Genomic DNA, 27896 nt, shown 5'->3' on the forward strand with positions numbered 1-27896 from the left:
ACCTTAACCCCTTCTACCTAGTGACTCACTTCTGACCCCATGGTTTCCATCTACGTCCCCAGCAATAGGTACCTAGACAACCAAACTTCAATTTGAGAACTAAACTTTTCATTCATTCATGGTTTCCTTTTACTACCCCTTTTTTCACGTTAACTCTTCTTACTCCCCAACACTGCAGTCTACCACCAAAGACATATCAGCAGCATACAGCAATGGATTTTCCTCCCAATCCCAATCTACCTCCACCATACTGCAGACCCTTCTAACTCCAAAACCTTCCCTATTACTTTTGTAACCAACCTTTATGAATAATAAATACTTTTGGCATCACATCCCAAATATAAACTAGCCTTCATTGGATACTACTACTTCGTACTGGAGCTTGTGCTTAACTATAACATTTAATCCAATGCATTTAGTAACATTCCATTAACCCCATGAATTTGTGGCATCCTCTAAAATGCCTCTCCATCAGCCTCAACACCTTTCCTTAGATCCATACACACCACGTTTCTTTATGTATTTCTCAAGCATTCTTCAAGTAAACTTGTCCACATATCCTCTCTCTCCTCGAAATCACCTTACTCCTGTCAACTCAGCTGCTCTGAGCACTCCATCTCTCTTTAACGTCATTCATAAACACCCTTCTAGTCATTCAAAAAAAAAAAAAAAACTAATCTGAGAACTCATCTGTCCCCCTTACCTTTACTGACAGGCAACATACATGCAGTCACTCATTCAGGTCTCCCCTTGGTCCACCATATACACACCAAACAGCCTAAGAAACAACCATTAACCCCTTTCCTGATGAACTCATTACTAAAAAAAATAAAAATCATTCCCACATGCCACCTATATAGACATCACATTACACAGACTCTCCTTCAATTATACCATTCGATACAGTCTATTCACACCAATATGATCCTACCTCACTGACCTACACACAGCTCATACAGAACAAGTACATCTTTACTACGTTTCACTATTTCTCCTTCATTACACAACTTTAAAAGCTTTTCCCAACAAAGTTACACCTGGGACCCCATGCCCTCAGGTTAAATGTAATGTTACCAATACCTGCATCAACATCCCCTGCACTATCTTGCTGCTGTGTCAAAACTGATAAAGAAGTTGCTCTGCCACTCAAAATACATTTCCTGGTACATTGGCAATCATTCACTGATCAAGTTACTTTCAATTTCACCCATTGCTTTAAATTCCTTTCATTCCAAGTCCAACATGCTGGAGGTGTCACCTTCTTTTTCCTGAACATTCCCAAAGCACTCAATCCCCTTCCCCTTCAACTTGGTTTTACTTTAGAGCCGGTATATAAATTTCTCTTATGCACAGCATCCCTTTCTCCCTCCTTTTCATAGAGGTTACAATCACATACAACCACACAAAACAGCTTGAACCTTTGAGAAAAAAATCTCACATGGCTCCTTATCCTCCTATTTCGTGAAATGAGATGCTGCCTCTCAGTTGCCTACAATGAGACACAGTAGTATTGCTTCTTCCTGTATTGGAAGCCTAATCTTATCCAGTATCACCTTTTCTTATAGATTTCCATGGGACATGAAACTTAACTGTTCTTTGTATAAAAAATGGATAATAAAATTTGTGAAGTTCAATGTAGCATTTACTGATGTTTACCAGGTGGCGGTATCAGCTGCACCACCCCAATCTTCACCAGTACCAGTAGCAGGAGTGGCAGCCCAATCATCACTCTGAAATCACAATGTTATTAGTACAACTGGAATGGTTAACTGCTGCCAGTCATAAACTCTAATTCTGAATTTCACTATCTCAAGACAATTTTCTTACATTTTCTAAATGACTTTAATATACTACATCTGCAATGAAGATTACTTCCATCTCTCAGGCTACCTACTCAAAAGTAATCATCCACTTTCCCCTGCTTATGTAATATTAAGAAACTACTCAGAATATTCCTTTTTAATCATAAAGTAATCATCCACTTTCCCCTGCTGTCAGCATATTCCTTTTGTCTCCAATAAGTTGTCTGCTATTGTTATATCTACCATCAAAAGATCTTCCCAACCATAAGTCAATATTTCACATTCCCTCAACTGACAAATTTACGGTACTTAATGCTTTCATGAAATTTATTAGCACATTACTGAACTTTGTATCTTAAAAGTATACCATACTATAATGAATTATGCTTACATGCCCATAATCAAGAAAAAATTTCCTGTCCTAATGAGTACTTTTAGTGTAAGGTAGGCAGATTAAAAAGGGTAGTGAGTGGTGGGATGAAGAAGTAAGATTGGTAGTAAAAGAGAGGCGTTTGGATGATTTTTGCACAGAAGTAGTGTGAATGATTGGGAGATGTATAAAAGAAAGAGGCAGGAGGTCCAGAGAAAGGTGCAAGAGGTGAAAACAACGACAAATGAGAGTTGGAGCGAGAGAGTATCATTAAATTTTAGGGAAAATAAAAAGATGTTTTCGAAGGAGATAGAGTACGTAAGACAAGAGAACAACAAATGGGACATCAGTGAAGGGGGATAATGGGGAGGTAATAACAAGTAGTGGTGAAGTGAGGAGATTTGGTCTCCCACTTCTCATTCCCTCCACCTCTGACACCTATATCCTCTTGGTCAACCTTTCCTCACTCATTCTCTTCATGTGACCAAACCATTTCAAAACACCCTCTTCTGCTCTATCAACCACTCATTTTATTTCCACACATCTCTCTTACCCTTTCATTACTTACTCGATCAAACCACCTCACACCACATATTGTCCTCAAACAACTCATTTCCAGCACATCCACCCTCCTCTGCACAACTCTTCTACAGCCCACGCCTCGCAACCATATAACATTGGTGGACCCACTATTCCTTCAAACATATCCATTTCTGCTTTCCGAGATAATGTTCTTGCCTTCCATGCATTTTTCAATGCTCCCAGAACTTTCGCCCCTCCCCAATCCTGACTCACTTCTGCTTCCATGGTTCCATCCACTGCCAAATCCACTCCCAGACATCTAAATCACTTCACTTCCTCCAGTTTTTCTCCATTCACTTACCTTCCAACTGACTTGTCCCTCAACCCTACTGTACCTAATAACCTTGCTCTTATTCACATTTACTCTCAACTTTCTTCTTTCACACACTTTACCAAACTCAGTCACCAGCTTCTCCAGTTTCTCACATGAATCAGCCACCAGCGCTTTATCATCAGCGAGCAACAACTGACTAACTTCCCAAGTTCTCTCATCCACAACAGACTGCATACTTGCCCCTATCTCCAAAACTCTTGCATTCATCTCCCTAACAACCCCATCCATAAACAAATTAAACAACCATGGAGACATCATGCACCCCTGCCACAAACCGACATTCACAGAGAACCAATCACTTTCCTCTCTTCCTACTCGTACACATGTCGTACATCCTCAATAAAATATTTTTTCTGCTTCTAGCAACTTGCCTACCACACTATATACTCTTAATAAATTCCATAGAGCATCTCTATCAACTCTATCATATGCCTTCTCCAGATCCATAAATGCTACACAAATTTGTGTAGGTGAGTGGATGTAACTTTCTTAATCTGTGCGTGTATGTATGAGCGTATATGTAAACAAATATGTGTAGGTAAGGGGATGTACCTTTCTTTGTCTGTTTCTTGGCACTACCTTGCTAATGCAGGAAACAACAATCAAGTATAATAAATAAATAAAACAAATGAATATACTGCCACTTACAGTTTGGCCCCAATCTTCTGTAGCTGCTCCTGCAGCAGGCGCAGCAACACCAGCAGCTACTGGAGCAGCAGCAACAGGAGCTGCAGCAGCAGCAGCAGCAGCAACTACTACATCTGTGTCAGCTACATCATTCACCCAATTCTCTGGAGCAGCCACTTCTGCTTTTGCTGCCTCTGCTTCAGCCTTGGCAGCCTCTGCCTTGGCAGCTTCTTCCTTCTCCTGTTCCTCAGGGTCACTGTGCAACAAAGCAATTTTCATCTACCAATTATTAATGATTGAAAACAGAAGTAAAATTGGAGGTAAACAAAACAAAGTTAAGTTCCATTTCAAAACTCAATATTCAGCATCCTAGATCTTTTACCTCTGACTGAAACAAAGATAAAAGTTAAAGGCGTTAGTGTTTGGGTGAGAACTAAGGAAGGGGTGGCATTCTACTGAAAGATTTGTGAGAATGCATGAGAATGGGTCATTAACAATAAAAGTGATCTGTGAGAGGTTAGAGATAATTAGTGCTTACGCACAAAGCCACAAGAATGCCATGATGAGGTGTTTTGGAAAAATGTAAAACACTTCAGCAGTTCTGATACAAGAGATGAGGTATTGGCAAGTGGTGATTTGAATGCAAAAGTAGATGACAAGGCAGTTGAGGGTATCATTGTGAGGCACTGAGTATACAGTGATGTGAATGGAAATGGTGAACAGCTTGTGGAGTTTTGTGATGAAAGAGACTAGTGATTGAGGGTACATGGTCTAAAACAAGACACATACACAAGTATAAATGGAGTAGGAAAAGATCTGAAGTGGCCATTATTGGATTACATACCAACCGGAAGATTACATGTATGATGCCAATCTATAAAATGAAAGGGGGAAATGGCAAGTGATTGAACTACGAAGGTATAAATTTGCCGTGTGTAACTGATAAGTTGTAAGTGACTGGTGATTGAGAAGGTGAAGGTATGTACCGAGCATTAGGCTGCAGAGGAACAATGTGGTTTCAGGAAGGGTAGAGATGTGTGGATCAGGTGTTTGCTTTGAAGAATGTGAGAGATAAATACTTAAGGAAATAGAAGGATTTGTACGTGGCATTTTTGGATCTGAAGAAAGCATATGACAGGGCTGATGCCTTATGGAATGTCTTATGAAAGCATTGTTTATGATATGGTCAATAAGGGTGGCTTGTGGAAAGTCTTAATACATTATTTTTTAATATAGGCAAAGGAAGGAAAGCTATTAAGAAGCAATAAGAAGTTTTTATCAAGTGTAAGCCATGTGTGTGAGTAAACATTAACAAGGGTGAGTGGTTCCAGATGAAAGTTGGTCTACAGCAAGGGTGCAAGATGTCACCATGGCTGTTTGTTCATGGATGGGGTGGTAAAGAAGGTAAATGCAAGTCTGCAGAGAGGAGGTGAGAGGGCCTGGGAAGTGAGTCATTTGTCTGCTGCTGACACAGCACTGGTGGCAGTTTTGAGTGAGAAATTGCAGATGTTGGTGTGTGAGTTTGGGAATGTGTAAAAGGAGGAAGTCAAGATAAATATGAATAAGAGCAAAAGACAGAGTTAGTTGGGGTATGAGTTTGAATGAAGAAAATCAGGAAGTGAAGTGTTTTAGATTCCTGGGAGTGGACATGACAGCAAAGGGAATAATGGAACAAGCAAGGAATAGGGTGTATGATTTGGAACAGCTTTTGGGAGCACTGAGGAACACATGGAAAGCATAGTCATTAACTGTGAGGGAAAATGGAAATGTTTTGAAGGTACATTAGTCCCAAGGATGTTATGTGCATGTGAGGTATAGGCTGCAGATGAAGATGCACAAAGGAAGGAGTATGCGTGAAAAATAATAGGTTTGAAGGAAATATGTGACGTAGTGTAATGCAGTAAGTAATGAAAGGGTATTAAAAGAGTGTGGTTAAGAGCATGAATGTGCTGTAATGGTCTGGACATAGCAGAAAATGGGTGAGAAGCTGACAAAGAGAATGTGTGTGTCAGATTGGAGGGGATAAAAAAGAAACTGAACTGGAGATGGAATGGAGTGAAAAAGATTTTGATAATACAGAGTCTGAAGATGCAGGAAGGTGGAAGGTGTGCACCAGATAACGTGAATTTGAGCAATATGGCATACAGGAGGCGACATACTGTCAACAGACTGAACCAGGGAATATGAAGCATCCAGGGTTAACCACAGAAAGGTCTGTGAGGCCTGGTTTTGGATAGGGGGCTATGCTTTTGATAAATTACACATGACAGCTAAGAATGTGACGTAGGTGAATGAGGCCTTTCTTTGTTCCTGGTGCTACCACAATAACATGAGAAACAGCAAAAATCTTTGAAAGAATAGAAAGTTACTAACTGATAGGCATGCACAAGAGAAACTCTTTGGCGTGACTGCTAATATGGGAATCTGTTGGTATGTCTGATCATTGCCAGATGGAGGTGTGGGTGAAGATTTGGGAAGGCTTTCAGAAAAGAAATTAAATAGGTATGGTGGTGGTGGTGCAATTACATGAGGTTGGAAAAGGAGCTTTTGTAGAGATTCTAAAGAGGTATTGAGAAGACTGACAAAAAAACACAATCACAAGCAACCAAGGGTCGAGGGCATAGGTTCAAATTCTGGTTGCAGCAGTCGGACAACAGTCAACCAAGGTACTCATCCACACCTAGGGGTTGGTCGATAAAATGGGTACCTGGCACAAGCTAGGTTATATAACCTTACTGGTTGGCAAGGTTATTTAATGTATGTATGACTCATGGTGAGGTGCCTGAGGATTGGCGGAATGCTTGCATAGTGCCATTGTACAAAGGCAAAGGGGGTAAGAGTGAATGCTCAAATTACAGAGGTATAAGTTTGTTGAGTTATCCCTGGGGATAGGGGAGAAAGAATACTTCCCACGTATTCCCTGCGTGTCGTAGAAGGCGACTAAAAGGGGAGGGAGCGGGGGGCTGGAAATCCTCCCCTCTCGGTTTTTTTTTTTTTTTTTTTTTTTTCCAAAAGAAGGAACAGAGAATTCAGCCAGGTGAGGGTACTCCCTCAAAGGCCCAGTCCTCTGTTCTTAACGCTACCTCGCTAATGCGGGAAATGGCAAATAGTTTGAAAGAAAAAGAAAAGTTTGTTGAGTATTCCTGGGAAATCATATAGGAGGGTATGGATTGAGAGAGTGAAGGCATGTACAAAGCATAAGATTGGGGAACAGTAGTGTGGTTTCAAAAGTGGTAGAGGTTGTGTGGATCAGATGTTTCCTTTGAAAAATGTATGTGAGAAACACTTAGAAAAGCAAATGGATTTGTATGTAGCATTTATGGATCTGGAAAAGGCATATGATTGAGTTGATAGAGATGCTCTGTGGAAGGTATTAAGAATATATGGTGTGGGAGGTAAGTTGTTAGAAGCAGTGAAAAGTTTTTATCAAGGATGTAAGGCATGTGTACGTGTAGGAAGGGAGGAAAGTGATTGGTTCTCAGTGAATACTGGTTTGTGGCACTGGTGCGTGATGTCTCCACGGTTGTTAAATTTGTTTATGGATGGGGTTGTTAGGGAGGTAAATGCAAGTTTTGGAAAGAGGGGCAAGTATGCAGTCTGTTGTGGATGAGAGAGCTTGGGAAGCGAGTCAGTTGTTGTTTGCTGATGATACAGCGCTGGTGGCTGATTCATGTGAGAAACTGCAGAAGCTGGTGACTGAGTTTGGAAAAGTGTGTGGAAGAAGAAAGTTAAGAGTATGTGTGAATAAGAGTAAGGTTATTAGGCACAGTGGGGTTGAGGGAGAAGTTAACTGGGAGGTAAGTTTGAATGGAGAAAAACTGGAGGAAGTGAAGTGTTTTAGATATCTGGGAGTGGATTTGGCAGAGGGTAACTCTAGTGCAGTTTTCAGAAATTACTTCTACCTAATGTTCCAACCTATTCCTTCAACCTAATGCTCCCACCTAATGTTTCTACCTAATGCTCTTGTCTAAATTTCGAACAACTACTTCTATCTATTGCTTCTACCATTTTGCCAAAAGGGAGGGCTAGTGGACAAATCTAGAGTGAAGAAAAATGAGTTTTGCGAGTGTTGTTAAGTGTTCTGTGGACAGAATTCCAGCAGTCCAAGTGTATGTGAGGCAGAACAAAAGACAGCTACTTTGGTCAGAGAGCAGTATGACGACCACTGAAGTGCTTGCTCACTACATTGCCATCAATACCCCCTACAATGATAACCAGGTGGGCACTATTAGTAATGCACCTCTCTGGTCTGTGGCTACCTCCCAACTCCTACCTACAAACGATAATAATACGTGATTCTATATTTTTCCTTCTAACGGCAAAACAAATAAAATGAAAATATGCTTGCAAGTAACCAGCCGAAGGTATGCAGTCAATAACATTATGAAAGGATGGTGAGGAAGCCTAAAAAGCAAGAGGAAGCAAAGGAGGATATGGTAGAAAAAAAAAGTAAAACATACAAACTATTAAATGCTGGAACCATCTAATGCAAATGGTTACCCCTGGATACACTAGGATCAGTAAATGGGTATAAAATAATCAAATGGGACTGAAAGTACTGGACTCACCGGTAAAAGAACAAATCGGGCATAACATCAGTCTCCCATGGTAAATTACGAGAGATTGTGCCACGCAGACGCAGAACTTCACGAGCCAACATCCACCAGATCAGACCAACTGAATGAGGACTCTGGAAAGCAATTATTCAAGATACACTATTCTGTATAAAATCCAAGGAAAGAGAAAAATCAATATAAATCAGAATGACAGTCATTCATTATAAATCAGAATTACGTCCCTGCTCATTCATAATCATCATGTAACACTAAAATCTTTATTGAAAACCAATCATACAGATTATAAGATGGGCCCTAGAAAAAAAAGGAAGAGGTTGGATGTATCTGAAATTAATCTTTTCATATATACATTCACCATTTCCCACGCTAGCGAGGTAGCATTAAGAGCAGAGGACTCAGCCTTAGAAGGAATATCCTCATTTGGCCCCCTTCTCTGTTCCTTCCTTTGGAAAATTAAAAATGAGAGGGGAGGATTTCAAGCCCAACACTCCCTCCCCTTTTAGTCACTTCTACAACACGCAATATGTGGTAAGAGGAGGGTCATTTGAAGAAGAAACAACATGTGAGAGGTGTGGTAGTCAGAAAAGTATGGGTGAAAAAACTGAGGATGTATCAATATATGGTTTGGTCAAGTGAAGTGGGTGAGTGAGGGGAGGCCTACAAGAGTGTATGTGATAGAAGTGGAGGGAACAAGAAAGGGTAGACGATGTTGGTGATGGAGAGATGGTCTTAAAAGAAGCTTCAGAATATGGGGACTTCAGAATGCAGGAGGATGAGGCCTGCATGGGATAGAAAGCAATAAAGCAATGTGGTAAACAAGACAACACACTGCCCAAGGGCTGAACCAGGGAATATAAAGTGGTCAGGGAAAACCATGGAAAGGTTTATGTGGATTGCCTATGGACAGGGGGTTTAATTTTGGTGCATTATACATGCCAGCTTCATGTATAAATGTGGAAATGTGGCCACTCGTTGTTTGTTCCTGCTGTGGAAACAGCAAAACATGCATATAGAAAAGGAATAAAGTAAGCAGAAATACTTACACCCTAATGCCAGATATCTGTGATGTCACCATGACAGTATAATTTGTTTAAGAATGGGGCAGTGAGGGAGGTAAATGCACGAGGTGAAGAGATTGGCAAGTATGCAGTCTGTTGGGGATGAGAGGGCCTGGAAAGCGAGACAGCAGTTATAAATGGCTGATTCGTGAGGAACTACAGAAACTGGTGACCGAATTTGGAAGAATATGCGAAACAAAGGTGGTGAGAGTAACTGTAAGTAATAGCATGGTTATTAGGTTTAGCAGGGTTGAAGGAGAGGTTAGTTGTAGCAAGTTTGAACTGAGAAAAACCAAAGGAAGTGAAGTTTGTAAGATACCTGGGAGTGGACATGCAAAATGGAACCATGAAAGCAATTGGATGGTTGAGGGAGCAAAAATTCTTGGAGCAATGAAGAATGCATGGTAAAACAGAAAGCTATTTGGAGAAATAAAATTGCTATGCCTAAAGGTAGAGTATTCCCAAAAATAACAAGGATGCAAGGCACGAGTTATAGATAAGGCTGTGTGGGAAAGGGCGGATAAGTTGGAAGTGAAATGTTAGAATACAATATGTGGTGTGAGGTGGTTTGATCTAGTAATAAAAGGGTAAGACATAAGTGTGGTAATAAAAAAAAGCACGGTTAAAAGAGCTGAAGGGGGTGTGCTAAAATGGTTTGAACATATGGAGAGAATGAGCGAGGGAAAGGTTGACAAAGAGGATATAGCTGTGTGAAGGGAACAAGTAAGACAAGGAGACCAAATAAGACATGGGAGGAGGAAGTCAAAAATATTTTGAGCAATTTGGGCCTGAACGCAAAGCAGGTGAAAGGTGTGCATGGGACTGAGAGAACTGGAATAACATAGCATACTGGAGTAAATGTGCTGTCAATGGACTGAACCAAAGCATGTGAAGCATCTGGGGCAAACCACGGAAAGGTCCATGGGGCCTGGTTATGGTTCAGGAGCTGTGGGTTCGGAGCATTACACATGACAGCTAGACAATGGATGTGAGCAGATGTAGCCTTTCTTCATCTATTCCTGGAACTACATGGGTGAGGGGGGGGGGGGGGGGGGTTCCAGGGCATAATACTATTTGAAGGAGCAAAAATAGTATGTCTGAAGGAACTGTAATCCCAACAACAGTATGTGGATGCATGGCATAGGCTACAGATAAAGCTATGCAGAGGGTGGAAGTGTTGGAAGTGAAATGTTTGAGGACTATGTGGCATGAGGTGATTTGATCAAGTAATGGAAGGATAAGAGGGAGGTGTGGTAATAAAGAGCATGACTGAGAGAACTGAGGAGGGAGTGCTGAAATGGTTTGTACATATGAAGAGCTTGAGGGGAGAAAAGTTAACAAAGAGTATATATGTCTGAAGTAGAGGGAACAAGAAGACCAAATATGAGACGGTGGGATGGAGTGAAAAAGATTTTGAGCAACAAGGGCCTAAACAGGCAGGAAAGTTTAAGGTGTGCACGGTCTACAGGGAATGATGCAGTATACTGGGGTTGATGTGGTAAATGGATTGAATCATGGCATGTGAAGCATATGAGGAAACCCATGAAAAGGTCTTTGGGGTTTGGTACTGGAAAGGGAGCTTTGGTTACAGTGCATTACACATGACAGATAAAGAATAAATGAGTAGATGCAGCCTTTCTTCATCTGTTTCTGGCAAAACCTCACTAACTCCATAACAGCGATCAAGTATGAAAAAACAGCAGCATTTACATTCATATGGACTCAGCAATTTGTGTACAAAGAATAAAGAAAGAAGCATCTACATAAGATTGGATATTCATGATATGCTTTACTACAAAAGGCATGGGTTTCAGCTGTTAATGAATACAACAGTTTTCATGCGCATCATCCATCCTATGGGTCAAGGAATGAAGTTAATGCTTATGAATTAAGAGACTGTCCCTCTCTCTCACAAGGTAATATGTTTACTCTTTAAAAACTACCATTCTTTGCATGTCTTTAAACCTAAGTTCTCTCCCACATATGGGGAAACAAGAAGAGATATCTTAAAAATAATAAAAAGATATGTATATATTCACTTTTTTATTTATTTTGTTTTGTCGCTGTCTCCCGCGTTTGCGAGGTAGCGCAAAGAAACAGACGAAAGAATGGCCCAGCCCACCCACATACACATGTATATACATACATGTCCACACACACAAATATACATACCTATACATCTCAACGTATACATATACATACACACACAGACATATACATATATACAGACGTGCATAATTCATACTGTCAGCCTTTATCCATTCCCATCGCCATCCCGCCACACACGAAATAACAACCCCCTCCCCCTGCATGTGCACGAGGTAGCGCTAGGAAAAGACACAAAGGCCACATTCGTTCACACTCAGTCTAGGTGTCATGTAAAAAAAGCACTTAAACCACTGCTCCCTTTCCACATCCAGGCCCTACAGAACTTTCCATGGTTTACCCCACACGCTTCACATGACTTGGTTCAATTTACTGACCGCACGTCGACCCCGGTAAACCACATCGTTCCAATTCACTCTATTCCTTGCACGCCTTTCATACTCCTGTATGTTCAGGCCCCGATCACTCAAAATCTTTTTCACTCCATCTTTCCACCTCCAATTTGGTCTCCCACTTCTCCTCATTCCCTCCACCTCTGACACATATATCCTCTTGGTCCAATCTTTCCTCACTCATTCTCTCCATGTGACTAATCCATTTCAAAACACCCTCTTCTGCTCTCTCAACCACACTCTTTTTATTACCACACATCTCTCTTACCCCTATTATTACTAACTCGATCAAACCACCTCACACCACATGTCCTAAAACATCTCATTTCCAGCACATCCACCCTCCTCCTATCTATAGCCCACACCTCGCAACCATCCCATGTGTCTTTGTACAATGGCACTATGTGCATTCTGCCAATCCTCAGACACCTCATCATGACCCACACATACAATGAAACTCCTACCAACCATTCAACAACAAAATCAACCCCTTTCTTAAACTCAACTGCAGTACCATCCACTCCAGCCACCTTGTCACATTTCATCTTATGCATATCTTTCACAACCTCTTCTCTCTTTACCAAACCATTCTTCACAGCTCTCTCACTTTGCATACCACCCAGAACCATACATCCTACATATGTCAGACTATCCTCAAACACATTTAACAGTCATTCAAAATAATTCATCTAATTTCATCACTCTGTCATCACTTTCCCTTTTGCCCCATCCACCAATATTCCTATCTGTTCTCTTAACCTTTACACAATATTTACCTTCTTTTTCTTTTTTTTTTATTATACTTTGTCGCTGTCTCCCGCGTTTGCGAGGTAGCACAAGGAAACAGACGAAAGAAATGGCCCAACCCCCCCCCCATACACATGTATATACATACGTCCACACACGCAAATATACATACCTACACAGCTTTCCATGGTTTACCCCAGACGCTTCACATGCCTTGATTCAATCCACTGACAGCACGTCAACCCCGGTATACCACATCGCTCCAATTCACTCTATTCCTTGCCCTCCTTTCACCCTCCTGCATGTTCAGGCCCCGATCACACAAAATCTTTTTCACTCCATCTTTCCACCTCCAATTTGGTCTCCCTCTTCTCCTTGTTCCCTCCACCTCCGACACATATATCCTCTTGGTCAATCTTTCCTCACTCATCCTCTCCATGTGCCCAAACCACTTCAAAACACCCTCTTCTGCTCTCTCAACCACGCTCTTTTTATTTCCACACATCTCTCTTACCCTTACGTTACTCACTCGATCAAACCACCTCACACCACACATTGTCCTCAAACATCTCATTTCCAGCACATCCATCCTCCTGCGCACAACTCTATCCATAGCCCACGCCTCGCAACCATACAACATTGTTGGAACCACTATTCCTTCAAACATACCCATTTTTGCTTTCCGAGATAATGTTCTCGACTTCCACACATTCTTCAAGGCCCCCAGGATTTTCGCCCCCTCCCCCACCCTATGATCCACTTCCGCTTCCATGGTTCCATCCGCTGCCAGATCCACTCCCAGATATCTAAAACACTTCACTTCCTCCAGTTTTTCTCCATTCAAACTCACCTCCCAATTGACTTGACCCTCAACCCTACTGTACCTAATAACCTTGCTCTTATTCACATTTACTCTTAACTTTCTTCTTCCACACACTTTTCCAAACTCAGTCACCAGCTTCTGCAGTTTCTCACATGAATCAGCCACCAGCGCTGTATCATCAGCGAACAACTGACTCACTTCCCAAGCTCTCTCATCCCCAACAGACTTCATACTTGCCCCTCTTTCCAAAACTCTTGCATTTACCTCCCTAACAACCCCATCCATAAACAAATTAAACAACCATGGAGACATCACACACCCCTGCCGCAAACCTACATTCACTGAGAACCAATCACTTTCCTCTCTTCCTACACGTACACATGCCTTGCATCCTCGATAAAAACTTTTCACTGCTTCTAACAACTTTCCTTCCACACCATATATTCTTAATACCTTCCACAGAGCATCTCTATCAACTCTATCATATGCCTTCTCCAGATCCATAAATGCTACATACAAATCCATTTGCTTTTCTAAGTATTTCTCACATACATTCTTCAAAGCAAACACCTGATCCACACATCCTCTACCACTTCTGAAACCACACTGCTCTTCCCCAATCTGATGCTCTGTACATGCCTTCACCCTCTCAATCAATACCCTCCCATTTTATTCTCTCTCAAGTTTAATGATACTCACTCACCCCAAATCTCCTTTGTACTCTTTTTCAATCCCAGCACCTTCCTCTTAACCTCCTGCCACTCTTTCTTATATATTTCCCCTAATCATCTGTAATCAATACCTGTAAGTACCATCAAAATACCTCTCCTTTCCTTTTCACTAGCAATTTTCTTCAGGATCATCCCACCACTCATTACCCTCTCTAATTTGCCCAAATCCCAACATTTGCTTCCCAAAATGCCTCCCACTCCTCACCAACTCCCTTGCTTCATTAACTTTCATCTTTTGCCATTGTACACTCAATCTCTGCTGGAATTTCTTCACATGAAGTCTCTTTTCCAAGCTCACTTACTCTCACCACTCTCTTCTCACCAATATTGTTTCCTCTTTTTCGAAAACCTCCACAAATCTTCACCCTTACCTCCACAGGATAGTGATCAAACATCCCACCTGCTCCTCTTCTCGGCACATTTACATCCAAAAGTCTCTCTTTAACATGCTTATCAATTAATACTAAATCCCATAATGCCTGTTGACCATCTATCCAACTTACATATGCATGCTTATGTATATCCACTTTTCTAAACTACGAATCCCCAATCACCAGTCCTCTTCCAGAACACAACTCCACAAGCTCTTCATTTCCATTCATAACGCTGAGTATCCCATGTCCTATATTATTCCCTTAACTGTCACTTTACTATCATTCACATTCAAATCACACATCACTTATATCCGGTCTCTTAAATCAAAACTGCTGACACACATTCAGCTGCTCGCAAAACACTTGCCTCTCATACTTCTTTTCATAGCCATGTCCATATGCACTAATAATCACACATCTTACATCATCCACTTTCAGCTTTACCCATATCTGTCTATAATTCAATTCCTTACACTCTATCACTCACTCCCACAACTCCAGCTTCAAGAGTAGAGCTATTCGTTCATTAGTTCTTGTCCTCTCACCAGCTCCTGACTTTACTTCTTGTATTTCCATTTCTAAAAGAAGAAACTTTTTAATCATAACATTCAAAATTCTAAAAAACATATACAGTAATCACTTTATGTTCCCCCTTGGCCCTTCAGTGTCTAACTGCAATTGGCAATGCATTTTCCACAATGTCCAACACAAACTCATATGAAAACTAACACTCCCAGCAAGTTCAAAACAGGATAATGCATGGCTATGGTCATGCAACTAGATACCAATGCAGTACCTCCACATGAATAACAAATCCAATGTACAAAAATTTAATATCCTCTGGTGGCAATGGTACTAAAACCACACTAGTTATAAGACACTAAATAAACACACCATTCATATTCAACAGTACCTTGTTGTTACAAGGGACTGCAACATCAACATAACGCAAGGGTGAGTCAGTGTTGCAGAATGCAATGACTGGAATATTAACATAGGATGCCTCAGTAATGGGCTGGTGGTCAGAGACAGGATCAGTCACTACAAGAAGACGTGGCTCACGGAAAGCAGCCTGAAAAAAAAAAGATCCTGAAGTCAAAATTGGGCCTGCAGGTGTATAGATATCACCGATTCTATAGGTAACTATTTACAAAAAGTAGTGTTTAAATACCAAATGCAGAAAGAGATGTCTAAAATTACAAAACTAGCAATCAAGTCTAACTTGGATCTGATTTGTGAAAGCTCCTGGAGTGAAGCGACCAGCAATGGGTGTGGCACCAGTGTATCTAGCAAACTTCAATACAGCTCGCTGTCCCATTGGGCGAGAAGATATCACATACACATCTGCTGGGTTTTCAATAGCAGAAATAGCACGTGCAGCCAGCAGAATTTTCTCATATGTCTTGCGTAAATTAATTATGTGGACACCTGCAAAAAATAAATAATTAAAACAAAGTTTAGAAACTAAAGATCTTAGCTAGAAAAATAAACTGATCTTCATGACTGTAAATATGTATAGTTATAATAAACTTTGCACTTGACAAACTGTATACACCCAAATCAACTCAAATTATCTCATACCTTACAAATACATTTTTCTCAACTTTGCAATTGTTACTCCTGAAGCCTGCAGCCTGTGACCAAGTTTCTTTGTTAGGAGACTAATCAATCATGAATTTTGATGATACCAGTCTAAGACTGTTATATGTTATGGATCTTGTCTTCTCTGGTGCACATAACTGTCTAGTTCTACGAAAAATTAGCAGAATCTGAAATACTGAAACAATCATGTACCACTTAAAAATAGCTGATCCATTCAAATCCAGTGCACAACAATCATTTAAACTTTGGTACAATGCTCGGCATTCAAGTCTTGGTGCAATGCCACTATTTAAACCCAGTGCATACCCTGTGACCCAACAGGGACAGCCTGCTGTAAGAGTATATGAACTCTTCCCACCATGGTATTATATATGGGTAACAATGACCTCTTCCAACCATGGTATCGTATATGGGTAACAGAGGCTTCAGGATTTTTTCTGCAACCTACCCCTATGGGGTAGGATGGCACCAGGAATGGATGAAGGCAAGCTAGTATGAATATGTACGTGTATATACTTATGTAAGTAGGAGAGATGGCCAGAGAGAGTTATTGGATTACGTGTTAATTGACAGGCGTGCGAAAGAGAGACTTTTGGATGTTAATGTGCTGAGAGGTGCAACTGGAGGGATGTCTGATCATTATCTTGTGGAGGCTAAGGTGAAGATTTGTATGGGTTTTCAGAAAAGAAGAGTGAATGTTGGGGTGAAGAGGGTGGTGAGAGTAAGTGAGCTTGAGAAGGAGACCTGTGTGAGGAAGTACCAGGAGAGACCGAGTACAAAGTGGAAAAAGGTGAGAACAATGGAAGCAAGGGGAGCGGGGGAGGAATGGGATGTATTTAGGGAATCAGTGATGGATTGCGCAAAAGATGCTTGTGGCATGAGAAGAGTGGGAGGTGGGTTGATTAGAAAGGGTAGTGAGTGGTGGGATGAAGAAGTAAGAGTATTAGTGAAAGAGAAGAGTGAGGCATTTGGACGATTTTTGCAGGGAAAAAATGCAATTGAGTGGGAGATGTATAAAAGAAAGAGACAGGAGGTCAAGAGAAAGGTGCAAGAGGTGAAAAAAAGGGCAAATGAGAGTTGGGGTGAGAGAGTATCATTAAATTTTAGGGAGAATAAAAAGATGTTCTGGAAGGAGGTAAATAAAGTGCGTAAGACAAGGGAGCAAATGGGAACTTCAGTGAAGGGCGCAAATGGGGAGGTGATAACAAGTAGTGGTGATGTGAGAAGGAGATGGAGAGAGTATTTTGAAGGTTTGTTGAATGTGTTTGATGATAGAGTGGCAGATATAGGGTGTTTTGGTCGAGGTGGTGTGCAAAGTGAGAGGGTTAGGGAAAATGATTTGGTAAACAGAGAAGAGGTAGTGAAAGCTTTGCGGAAGATGAAAGCCGGCAAGGCAGCAGGTTTGGATGGTATTGCAGTGGAATTTATTAAAAAAGGGGGTGACTGTATTGTTGACTGGTTGGTAAGGTTATTTAATGTATGTATGACTCATGGTGAGGTGCCTGAGGATTGGCGGAATGCGTGCATAGTGCCATTGTACAAAGGCAAAGGGGATAAGATTGAGTGCTCAAATTACAGAGGTATAAGTTTGTTGAGTATTCCTGGTAAATTATATGGGAGGGTATTGATTGAGAGGGTGAAGGCATGTACAGAGCATCAGATTGGGGAAGAGCAGTGTGGTTTCAGAAGTGGTAGAGGATGTGTGGATCAGGTGTTTGCTTTGAAGAATGTATGTGAGAAATACTTAGAAAAGCAAATGGATTTGTATGTAGCATTTATGGATCTGGAGAAGGCATATGATAGAGTTGATAGAGATGCTCTGTGGAAGGTATTAAGAATATATGGTGTGGGAGGAAAGTTGTTAGAAGCAGTGAAAAGTTTTTATCGAGGATGTAAGGCATGTGTACGTGTAGGAAGAGAGGAAAGTGATTGGTTCTCGGTGAATGTAGGTTTGCGGCAGGGGTGTGTGATGTCTCCATGGTTGTTTAATTTGTTTATGGATGGGGTTGTTAGGGAGGTAAATGCAAGAGTTTTGGAAAGAGGGGCAAGTATGAAGTCTGTTGGGGATGAGAGAGCTTGGGAAGTGAGTCAGTTGTTGTTCGCTGATGATACAGCGCTGGTGGCTGATTCATGTGAGAAACTGCAGAAGCTGGTGACCGAGTTTGGTAAAGTGTGTGGAAGAAGAAAGTTAAGAGTAAATGTGAATAAGAGCAAGGTTATTAGGTACAGTAGGGTTGAGGGTCAAGTCAATTGGGAGGTGAGTTTGAATGGAGAAAAACTGGAGGAAGTGAAGTGTTTTAGATATCTGGGAGTGGATCTGGCAGCGGATGGAACCATGGAAGCGGAAGTGGATCATAGGGTGGGGGAGGGGGCGAAAATTCTGGGGGCCTTGAAGAATGTGTGGAAGTCGAGAACATTATCTCGGAAAGCAAAAATGGGTATGTTTGAAGGAATAGTGGTTCCAACAATGTTGTATGGTTGCGAGGCGTGGGCTATGGATAGAGTTGTGCGCAGGAGGATGGATGTGCTGGAAATGAGATGTTTGAGGACAATGTGTGGTGTGAGGTGGTTTGATCGAGTGAGTAACGTAAGGGTAAGAGAGATGTGTGGAAATAAAAAGAGCGTGGTTGAGAGAACAGAAGAGGGTGTTTTGAAGTGGTTTGGGCACATGGAGAGGATGAGTGAGGAAAGATTGACCAAGAGGATATATGTGTCGGAGGTGGAGGGAGCAAGGAGAAGAGGGAGACCAAATTGGAGGTGGAAAGATGGAGTGAAAAAGATTTTGTGTGATCGGGGCCTGAACATGCAGGAGGGTGAAAGGAGGGCAAGGAATAGAGTGAATTGGAGCAATGTGGTATAACGGGGTTGGCGTGCTGTCAGTGGATTGAATCAAGGCATGTGAAGCGTCTGGGGTAAACCATGGAAAGCTGTGTAGGTATGTATATTTGCGTGTGTGGACGTATGTATATACATGTGTATGGGGGGGGGGGTTGGGCCATTTCTTTCGTCTGTTTCCTTGCGCTACCTCGCAAACGCGGGAGACAGCAACACAGTAAAAAAAAAAAAAAAAAAAAATGTGCGTGTATGTATATATGTGCGTATACGAGTGGATGGGACTTTCTTTGTATGATTCTTTCCTCTACCTGACTGATGTGAGAAATGGCAATCATTATAATAATAATAATGCGTGAAGTCTCCACAGTTGTTTAATTTGTTGTTTATGGATGGGGTTGTTAGGGAGGTGAATGCAAGAGTTTTGGGGAGAGGGGCAAGTATGCAGTCTGTTGTAGATGGGAGGGTTTGTGAGTGAGTCAGCTGTTCGCTGATGATACAGCGCTGGTGGCTGATTCAGGTGAAAAACTGCAGTTGGTGACTTAATTTGGTAGTGTGTGAAAGAAAGCTGGGAGTAAATGTGAATAAGAGCAAGGGTTGAGGGACAAGTAAATTGGGAGGTGAGTTTAAATGGAGAAAAACTGGAGGAAGTGAAGTGTTTTAGATATCTGGCAGTGAATTTGGCAGCGGATGGAACCATGGAAGCAGAAGTGGATCATAGGGTGGGGGAGGGGGCGAAAATTCTGGGAGCCTTGAAGAATGTGTGGAAGTCGAGAACATTATCTCGGAAAGCAAAAATGGGTATGTTTGAAGGAATAGTGGTTCCAACAATGTTGTATGGTTGCGAGGCGTGGGCTATGGATAGAGTTGTGCGCAGGAGGATGGATGTGCTGGAAATGAGATGTTTGAGGACAATGTGTGGTGTGAGGTGGTTTGATCGAGTAAGTAACGTAAGGGTAAGAGAGATATGTGGAAATAAAAAGAGCGTGGTTGAGAGAGCAGAAGAGGGTGTTTTGAAATGGTTTGGGCACATGGAGAGAATGAGTGAGGAAAGATTGACCAAGAGGATATATGTGTCGGAGGTGGAGGGAACGAGGAGAAGAGGGAGACCAAATTGGAGGTGGAAAGATGGAGTGAAAAAGATTTTGTGTGATCGGGGCCTGAACATGCAGGAGGGTGAAAGGAGGGCAAGGAATAGAGTGAATTGGAGCGATGTGGTATACCGGGGTTGACGTGCTGTCAGTGGATTGAATCGGGGCATGTGAAGCGTCTGGGGTAAACCATGGAAAGCTGTGTAGGTATGTATATTTGCGTGTGTGGATGTATGTATATACATGTGTATGGGGGTGGGTTGGGCCATTTCTTTCGTCTGTTTCCTTGCGCTACCTCGCAAACGCGGGAGACAGCGACAAAAAAAAAAAAAAAAATTAGACTTACGTATAGCGACAATATCACATCCTTGCTTATGTAAGTAAAGTTTCTGCAGATAAATCCTATCCTACTTGCCTTCTTGGCAGCTTCATTACAGTGAAGAGAATCTTGTGGCCCATCAGTTCATAATCATATTTTTTGTAGAGGTTTCTTACTCGTAACATCCATTATTCATTGATGATAAAAGTTGCATTTGCCATTTTGTAGGCCATTCCGCATTTTCATCTAGATCCTCTTATAATCTTAACCTATTTCCTTCAGTTAATGTGGCAATGCCAATCTTTATCTCACCTGGAAATTTGGATACTAAGTTATTCAGCCCTACATCAGATCCCTGGGAACCCCACTAGAAACAAGTGACCATAGTTATGATTCACCATTCATTTAGAGTCTCTGCCTCTTATGTAACCAGGTTTCTATGCAATTTCCTGTGCAACCAGTAACCCCTAAGGCCCAGACTTTATGTGTCAATGTAACGTTGGGGACTCCGTCAAATGCTTTCAATAAGTTCAGAAATATAATACCTACTGCTTTTGTCTCGGCAAGGGTATTAAATACTTTACGATAAAATTTGTCTCGTCAAGAGTATTAAATACTTTACGATAAAATTCGAAGAGGTTGGCAAGGCATGATCTCCACCTTCTAAAACCAGGTTGTGTATTACTGATAAGACTGTGCTGTTCTGGGTAGACTACAATTTAGTCTCTGGTAATCAATTCCACAAATTTACATATATTTGATGTGAGGCTAATAGGATGGTAATTTCCAGGCAATCTGCAGCTTCCCTTTTTGAAAGTAGGAGTGACATCTGCCAGTCTCCAGTCTTGCGGAACTACTCCATCCCAGTGAAACTTACTGAAAATATAAGTCAATGGCATGGACCTCTTGTTTGACAGTTTTAATTACTTGTAGATATAAGTGATCAGGACCTGGTAAATCCTCAAGTTGTGAGTGTTATCTATCACCATCTCAAAATTTGTATCGCTGCTTTCTAGTGAAAAAAGTAAAATACAGTTGCTATGCTTTTATCATCCATAATAGGTTCCCCATCTTTGTTTACTAAGGGTTATATCCCACTCCTTATACTTCTCTTATTATCGATATATCTAAATACTATACATCTTACTGGATCTCTAAAGCTGTCTCTGGATATTCTTACTTTGTACTCTCTCTTGGATTGTTTTATAAGTCCTTTCATGTCCCCCTAGCCGAGTTATATCGCACCGAAATATTTGGGTCAGTCTGATTTCTCATCCTTAAGCTTGTAGTTTATTTCTATGCAGTATAGCTATCGCAGTATCTGGGGCCTATGTTTGGTTTTGTTGCTTCTGTCATGCATGTGAATGAATATGTCTTGTTGGTGCACAAAGTGAAGCTTAAAACTAGCTCATAATTCCTTTATGCATAAACGATCAAGGGTGGGACTCCTTAATGAATCATGCAACCCATCATAATCCACTCTATCATAGTTAGGGTAATAACACCAGTTTAGGGGAGTCTGTTTTAATACTTATATCAAACCTAACCATGTTATGATCACAAGTGCCTATATGTTCTCCAGCACAGGTATTAGTTGCTAAGAAAACCAGGGTTGCATGAATCAAATCATTATATTAATTTCTCTCCAGCTCAGTGACAGGAGATACCCATGAGGGACACTGCAGTTGATAGAGAGGAAAATAACAAAGAAGGATGATCTATAAACAAAAATGGAAACAAATCAACCAGAGAGGAAGTAAAGTGAGGGAGGGGAGCCAAAAAAAAAAAAACTGAAAAAAAAAAAAAAAAATGAGGCTAAATACTGTCAAGAGCTTTGGATATGTCAAGAGCAACTACATGAGATTCCCTAAAATTATTCAGGGATAATGATCAGACATTAGCAAGATAGGAAAAAATATCACCAGTGGATCTAACCTTACAGAAGCCATACTGGTGAACAGAGGAGACATTCACAATGTCTAAGGATATGGGAGTTGAAGAGGGATTCAAAGGCTTTGGAAATGGTAGATGTTACAGCAACAGGGATTAGAACCATCATCCTTCTTGGGGATGGGATGTGCCATCACATGCTTCCAAGAGGGAAATGTTCGTTTGTTAAGAGAAGCGGAACAAATGGGTAAGCACACGTGCAAGTTCACATGAACACACTTTCATTACATGTGGATGAATGCCATCGGGACCATAAGCCTTGCTAGTGTCCAGAGAAAAAAGTGCTTTTTAGACAACCAAAAGAGATTACAGGGAGAGGAACAGGATAATGAAGAGGAGCATCAGGGAGTGAAATAATGTTATTGTAATCCAATGTTGAGTTAGAGAATAAACAGGATCCAAAGTGAAATGCTTTGTCTACAGGAGATACAGCTATATATTACCCTCAAAACGGGAAAGTGAAGGAAGGAAGAGGAACTTACTGTTAGCAATGCCCTTAGCTAAAGAGCAGAAAGACTTTACCACAGCCATAAGTATGTTTGTTCACCTGTTTGTACAAGTACCTTACTTTTACAAGTACACACTCCCAAAACAATTTCAGCCCAGGGGGCCAATATCTTTCTGGAAGTAAGCATCTACTCCATCATCTGCAAAGCAAACCTCTATGGGATCTATGCAGTAATTTCTGCCATACACCACAACCATACTATGTACATCAGCTTATGGGTTTGTACATATCTCTTACTTTTATAATTTCATATTGGGATGCAAAACATGAAATACTCTTTTGTCTTATTTGTGAATGGAAAAAGTGCATTCATCAAACATTTGGGTTATATACAATTTTTGAAAGTCTACCACTCATTATCACCCTTTCTTAGAATCAACAAGTAAATAAAAAAAGATAAATGCCTCATATGTGCCTACATCAAAATCTATATAACATCAGATAGTACAAAGAGGTTGACATGAAAGTGCAGCTAACTAAAGCTCCTGATACTTAACTTACTGCATGCTCTCACAGACAAATAAAGAACAAAGTATAAAACAGTAAGTCAAATTTCATACTTACCATCCTGACGCCTCTTGAAGACATACTGTTCCATTTGAAAGCTGACATTGCTGGCACCTAAATGAGTCGTTGCTGCCAAGAACCGCGTAACATCATTTTCCTCAAGGCTCATAACACTCAGTCCTCCCGACATGATCTAAATCAATGGAAAGTAATTAGAGTTCAAAATAGTATGTTGATGCCAGATTCCCCTTGCAAAAAGTTATTCTGAGAGTGAAGTTACCCATGACTAAGTTGCATTAATATGACTGTACATAAAAAAGTGTCTCATCAAGGAACTTCTCACTCCAAATATATATATATATATATATATATATATATATAATGGGTTTTGGGGTTGTATAATCAAAACATACACCCAGTAGCAAGGAGGTGACAAAAATCAAGACTGGACAACAAAAGGATACATGAAAAGAAAAAAAATCAGCAGGAGACTGAGTTAAAGCCTTCTGATCTCAGCACACCCATCAGCAAATACATAAATTTTCTTCCCAGAATTTACTCTAAATTTGGAATTTACTTTCTTAGTGAATCTATTCTTTTACCTTTACTAAACAAAACCTTGACAAATTACCTCTACACTGTAGTCTCCCTGATCCCTAAGCAAGGGACATCATTCTAGTCATATATATACATTTATTTTTTATTTATTTTGCTTTGTCGCTGTCTCCCGAGTTAGCAAGGGAGAGCAAGAAAACAGACGAAAGAATGGCCCAACCTACCCACATACATATGTATATACATACACGTTCACACATGCAAATATACATACCTAAACATCTCAACATATACATATATATATACACACAAAGACATATACATATATACACATCTACATAATTCATACTGTCTGCCTTTATTCATTCCCATCGCCACCTCGCCAAACGAAATAACAACCCCCTCCCCCCTCATGTGCGCGAGGTAGCGCTAGGAAAAGACAACAAAGGCCCCATTCGTTCACACTCGGTCTCTAGCTGTCATGTAATAATGCACCGAAACCACAGCTCCCTATCCACATCCACAGACCTTTCCCTGGTTTACCCAACATTCCACATTTACTGGTTCACTCCACTGACAGCATAGCAACTCTGGTATACCACATCATTCCAATTCACTCTCTTCCTTGCACACCTCTCACCCTCCTGTATGTTCAGGCCCTGATCGCTCAAAATCTTTTTCCCTCCATCCTTCCACCTCCAATTTGATCTCCCACTTCTTGTTCCCTCCATCTCTGACATATATATCCTCTTTGTCAATCTTTCCTCCCTCATTCTCTCCATATGTCCAAACCATTTCAACACCCTCTTCTGCTATCTCAATCACACTTTATATTTCCACACCTCTCTCTTCGACTTTCATTACTTACTCTATCAAACCACCTCACACCACATATGGTCCACAAATGTTTCATTTCCAACACATCCACCCTCCTCTGTACAACCCTATCTATAGCCCGTGACTCGCAACCAAATAATATTGTTGGAACTACTATTCCTTCAACCATACCCATTTTAGCTCTCCAAGATAACATTCTCTCCTTCCAAACATTCTTTATCACTGCCCCACCTTGACTCACTTCTGCTTCCATCATTCCATTCACTGGTAAGTCCACTCTGAGATATCTAAAACACTTCGCTTCCTCCAGTTTTTCTCCATTCAACTTACATCTCAATTAACTTGTCCCTCAACCCTACTAAACCTATCAACCTTGCTCTTATTCACATTTACTCTCAACCTTTTCCTTTCACACACTTTTCCAAACTCAAGTCACCAACTTATGCAATATCTCATTGAAATCAGCCACCTGAGCAGTGTTTGCGAACAACAAGTGACTTAATTCCGAAGCCCTCTCATCCACAACAGACAGCATACTCGCCCCTCTCCAAAACTCTCCCATTTACCTCCAAAACCACCCCATCCATAAACAAATTAAACAACCATGGGGACATCAAACACCCCTGCCACTAACCGAACTTCACTGGGAACCAATCACTCTCTTCCTACTCTTACACATAACTTACATCCTTGGTAAAAACTTTTCACTGCATCTAGCACCTTACCTCCCACACTATATACTAGTAAGAGCTTCCACAAATCATCTCTATCAATCCTATGTCAACTCCAGATCCATAAGTGCTACATACAAATCCATCTGTTTCTACAAATGTTTCTCATACAATGCGCAGAAGTGATATGGTGTGGGATTTTAGATGTAGCACCTGTAGAATTGATTTTAAAATTTTTGTAAAGTAGGTACAGATTTGAAGGAAAAAATTGAGGTAAACAGACAAAAAATGAAAAACATTCGAATACATGTTTTGATTTACAGAAGCAAACAACAAACAAACGGAAAGGACATCTATGGCTTCCCAGTGTCATTTTCAACATCCTCGCACTACACAATAGATTAAGAGCGTGACAGGCATACAGACATCTGACTAAAATCATTCACCTAGCTCTTGTTCAGTTTCTAAAGCTTTTTTTTAAAGTCTATGCTAATACACAAAGCAAACAACACTGTAACTAAACAAGAAAAATTGTACAGTTTAAAAATCCCTATCTTCCTTCATCATCACTAAATGTTTGAATCCAACTTATCCCAAGGTTTGCAAACATTCTGGGCGAGATCATATGTCTGCATAAATCCAGTTTGAATTAATGCTTATGAGACCTCTCCTGTTCAAGGGCAAATTCTGATATCTCTTCACATCTGAATTCTACTTACTTTCCCAGCCAGACTAAACAGCATGGGGGACACTAATGGCATACTATATAACTCTCAAAAGATTATGTAAATATATCTACTACTTCACAGAAGCAGTGTCTAAACATTAAAAAAGTCATCTTTAATTTCCAAACTTTTCAATATTAAGTATCATACGATTACATATTATCCCTAGCCTTCGTACCCTCTCACCAGAGGTAATTCAATCATGTTATAAAAGTTAGTAAAGCTAAATTTCACTCTCTTGTTATTCCTTATAGTAACAACAAAGCAACCATAAGAAAAATTAGGTATCATACCTACAAGGGTGGCATCTCTATGCTTTCATACAAACTATCAATCACCATATCAAACATCAATATAATACAGAAATCACTGGAAAGGTATCATCCCAGACATCCAGTGAACTATGTTAGGTTGCGTTTAACTTACTTTTTGTTTGGTTGAAATAATTTCTCAATGAGTTTTGACCATCTAAAAACGATTCTGATTATTTCTATCAGACACAACTACATTTTGGAATGTTCCTCACCAAAACTTAAGTTCCTACTTCATATTTGGAGAAAGTTGGAAGGGATATCTCGACACGTTGTGATTAATGGTAATATGAAAAACATATAAACCATAGGAAAATCCCCTCAACTTCCAAACAGATGGATGTACATAACAGTCATTTTGCCACTGGAAATGCTTTAAAACTGATGCAAACAATGTTCCGCTGTACGCCCCATGCTAGCTGGAGTTGCCGATTGGTACAACTACATACCAGTATGATGCATAATATCTAACACCAACTTTTTTTTTTCCGTTGGCTTCACAGTCAAATTCGCCGATCTGCTAATGATAAAACTTACTGACAACACATCACCAAAATCCCAGCCATAACACGAATAACATAAAAAATCCAAAATAGAAATCTGCTGAAGTACCCTAAGCGTTAACATCATGTAGTCATATCAAAACAGATGTGCATAAAGGAATAACAAATATCCAATAACAATGAGCAACTGGCAAAATAACACACTAAATTAAGAGCAATGATAAATATACAATTTTCCATGATGCACCCAGACACCAAAAAGTTTGTTTACATGTACTGCCGTTAGTCAAGCTCAGCGACATATTTATCAATAATCATCGATAATGCAATACTCTGCCTGAATACCTATCCTAGAAGAAAATCAAGTGATGCTACTTATGTACGATACAACTTACTCAAAAGTCACAAACATGTATATATTAGCCCAATAGTGTCCAAAAATTCATAACTTACGGCGGTTGTCCTCACGACGGAAGACCCATGCGAAGAAAGGTCTGGATAACATTCGAATAAAATGTAATTGTGGTTAAAAACTCACATACTATTCTTTTTAGTTTTTACTATTTTTAGAAATAAAGTCTATTATTTATTACTTCAGGGAAATATTCACCATATTTCTTTGAAGTCCAGTATATTATTCAAGTGTTTTACGAATTTTACTGATCTTACTGAGAGAACGAATCCCGTGTAGGAGTAACCACAATAATATTTACAAGGGAAAAGAAAAAAACATTTTCCTGCGATAAGTTGCCATAGATGATTATGAATAACACATATAAGCTGTAAGTCAGAATAGCTATTTCAAGGAGATTCAGTGTCTGACATTCAAAGATTGACATTTTTCTCATTCGCATGTCAATTTTCTTGCTCACACATGCTTACATTTCACACAGTATTTACATCCACCTAGAATATCCTAATACGTTACAGCTACACATGGGTCGCCCTGTGACAGTGAGGAC

At 40.4% G+C, this 27896-nt stretch overlaps 1 protein-coding gene across 2 annotated transcripts; it reads right to left on the bottom strand.

Annotated features, from left to right (window-relative positions):
- Positions 1 to 1629: 1629 nt before the first annotated feature.
- sta (stubarista 40S ribosomal protein SA) lies at positions 1630 to 27512 on the bottom strand. Of its 2 annotated transcripts, none has more exons than XM_071687031.1 (7): positions 27388 to 27512; positions 23390 to 23525; positions 15746 to 15951; positions 15437 to 15595; positions 8284 to 8405; positions 3737 to 3971; positions 1630 to 1730 (listed from the first exon to the last, which is right to left on the bottom strand). In XM_071687031.1, exons 2-7 carry the CDS (start codon positions 23520 to 23522, stop codon positions 1653 to 1655), a joined length of 933 nt encoding a protein of 310 aa, XP_071543132.1. In that variant the 5' UTR covers positions 23523 to 23525; positions 27388 to 27512; the 3' UTR covers positions 1630 to 1652. The 2 variants fall into 2 exon arrangements, with proteins under 2 accessions (XP_071543132.1, XP_071543133.1); XM_071687032.1 differs by having other exon boundaries at positions 27330 to 27389.
- Positions 27513 to 27896: the final 384 nt, after the last annotated feature.

This window comes from Panulirus ornatus, chromosome 43 (genome assembly GCF_036320965.1).
Source record: "Panulirus ornatus isolate Po-2019 chromosome 43, ASM3632096v1, whole genome shotgun sequence".
NCBI classification, from domain to species: domain Eukaryota; kingdom Metazoa; phylum Arthropoda; class Malacostraca; order Decapoda; family Palinuridae; genus Panulirus; species Panulirus ornatus.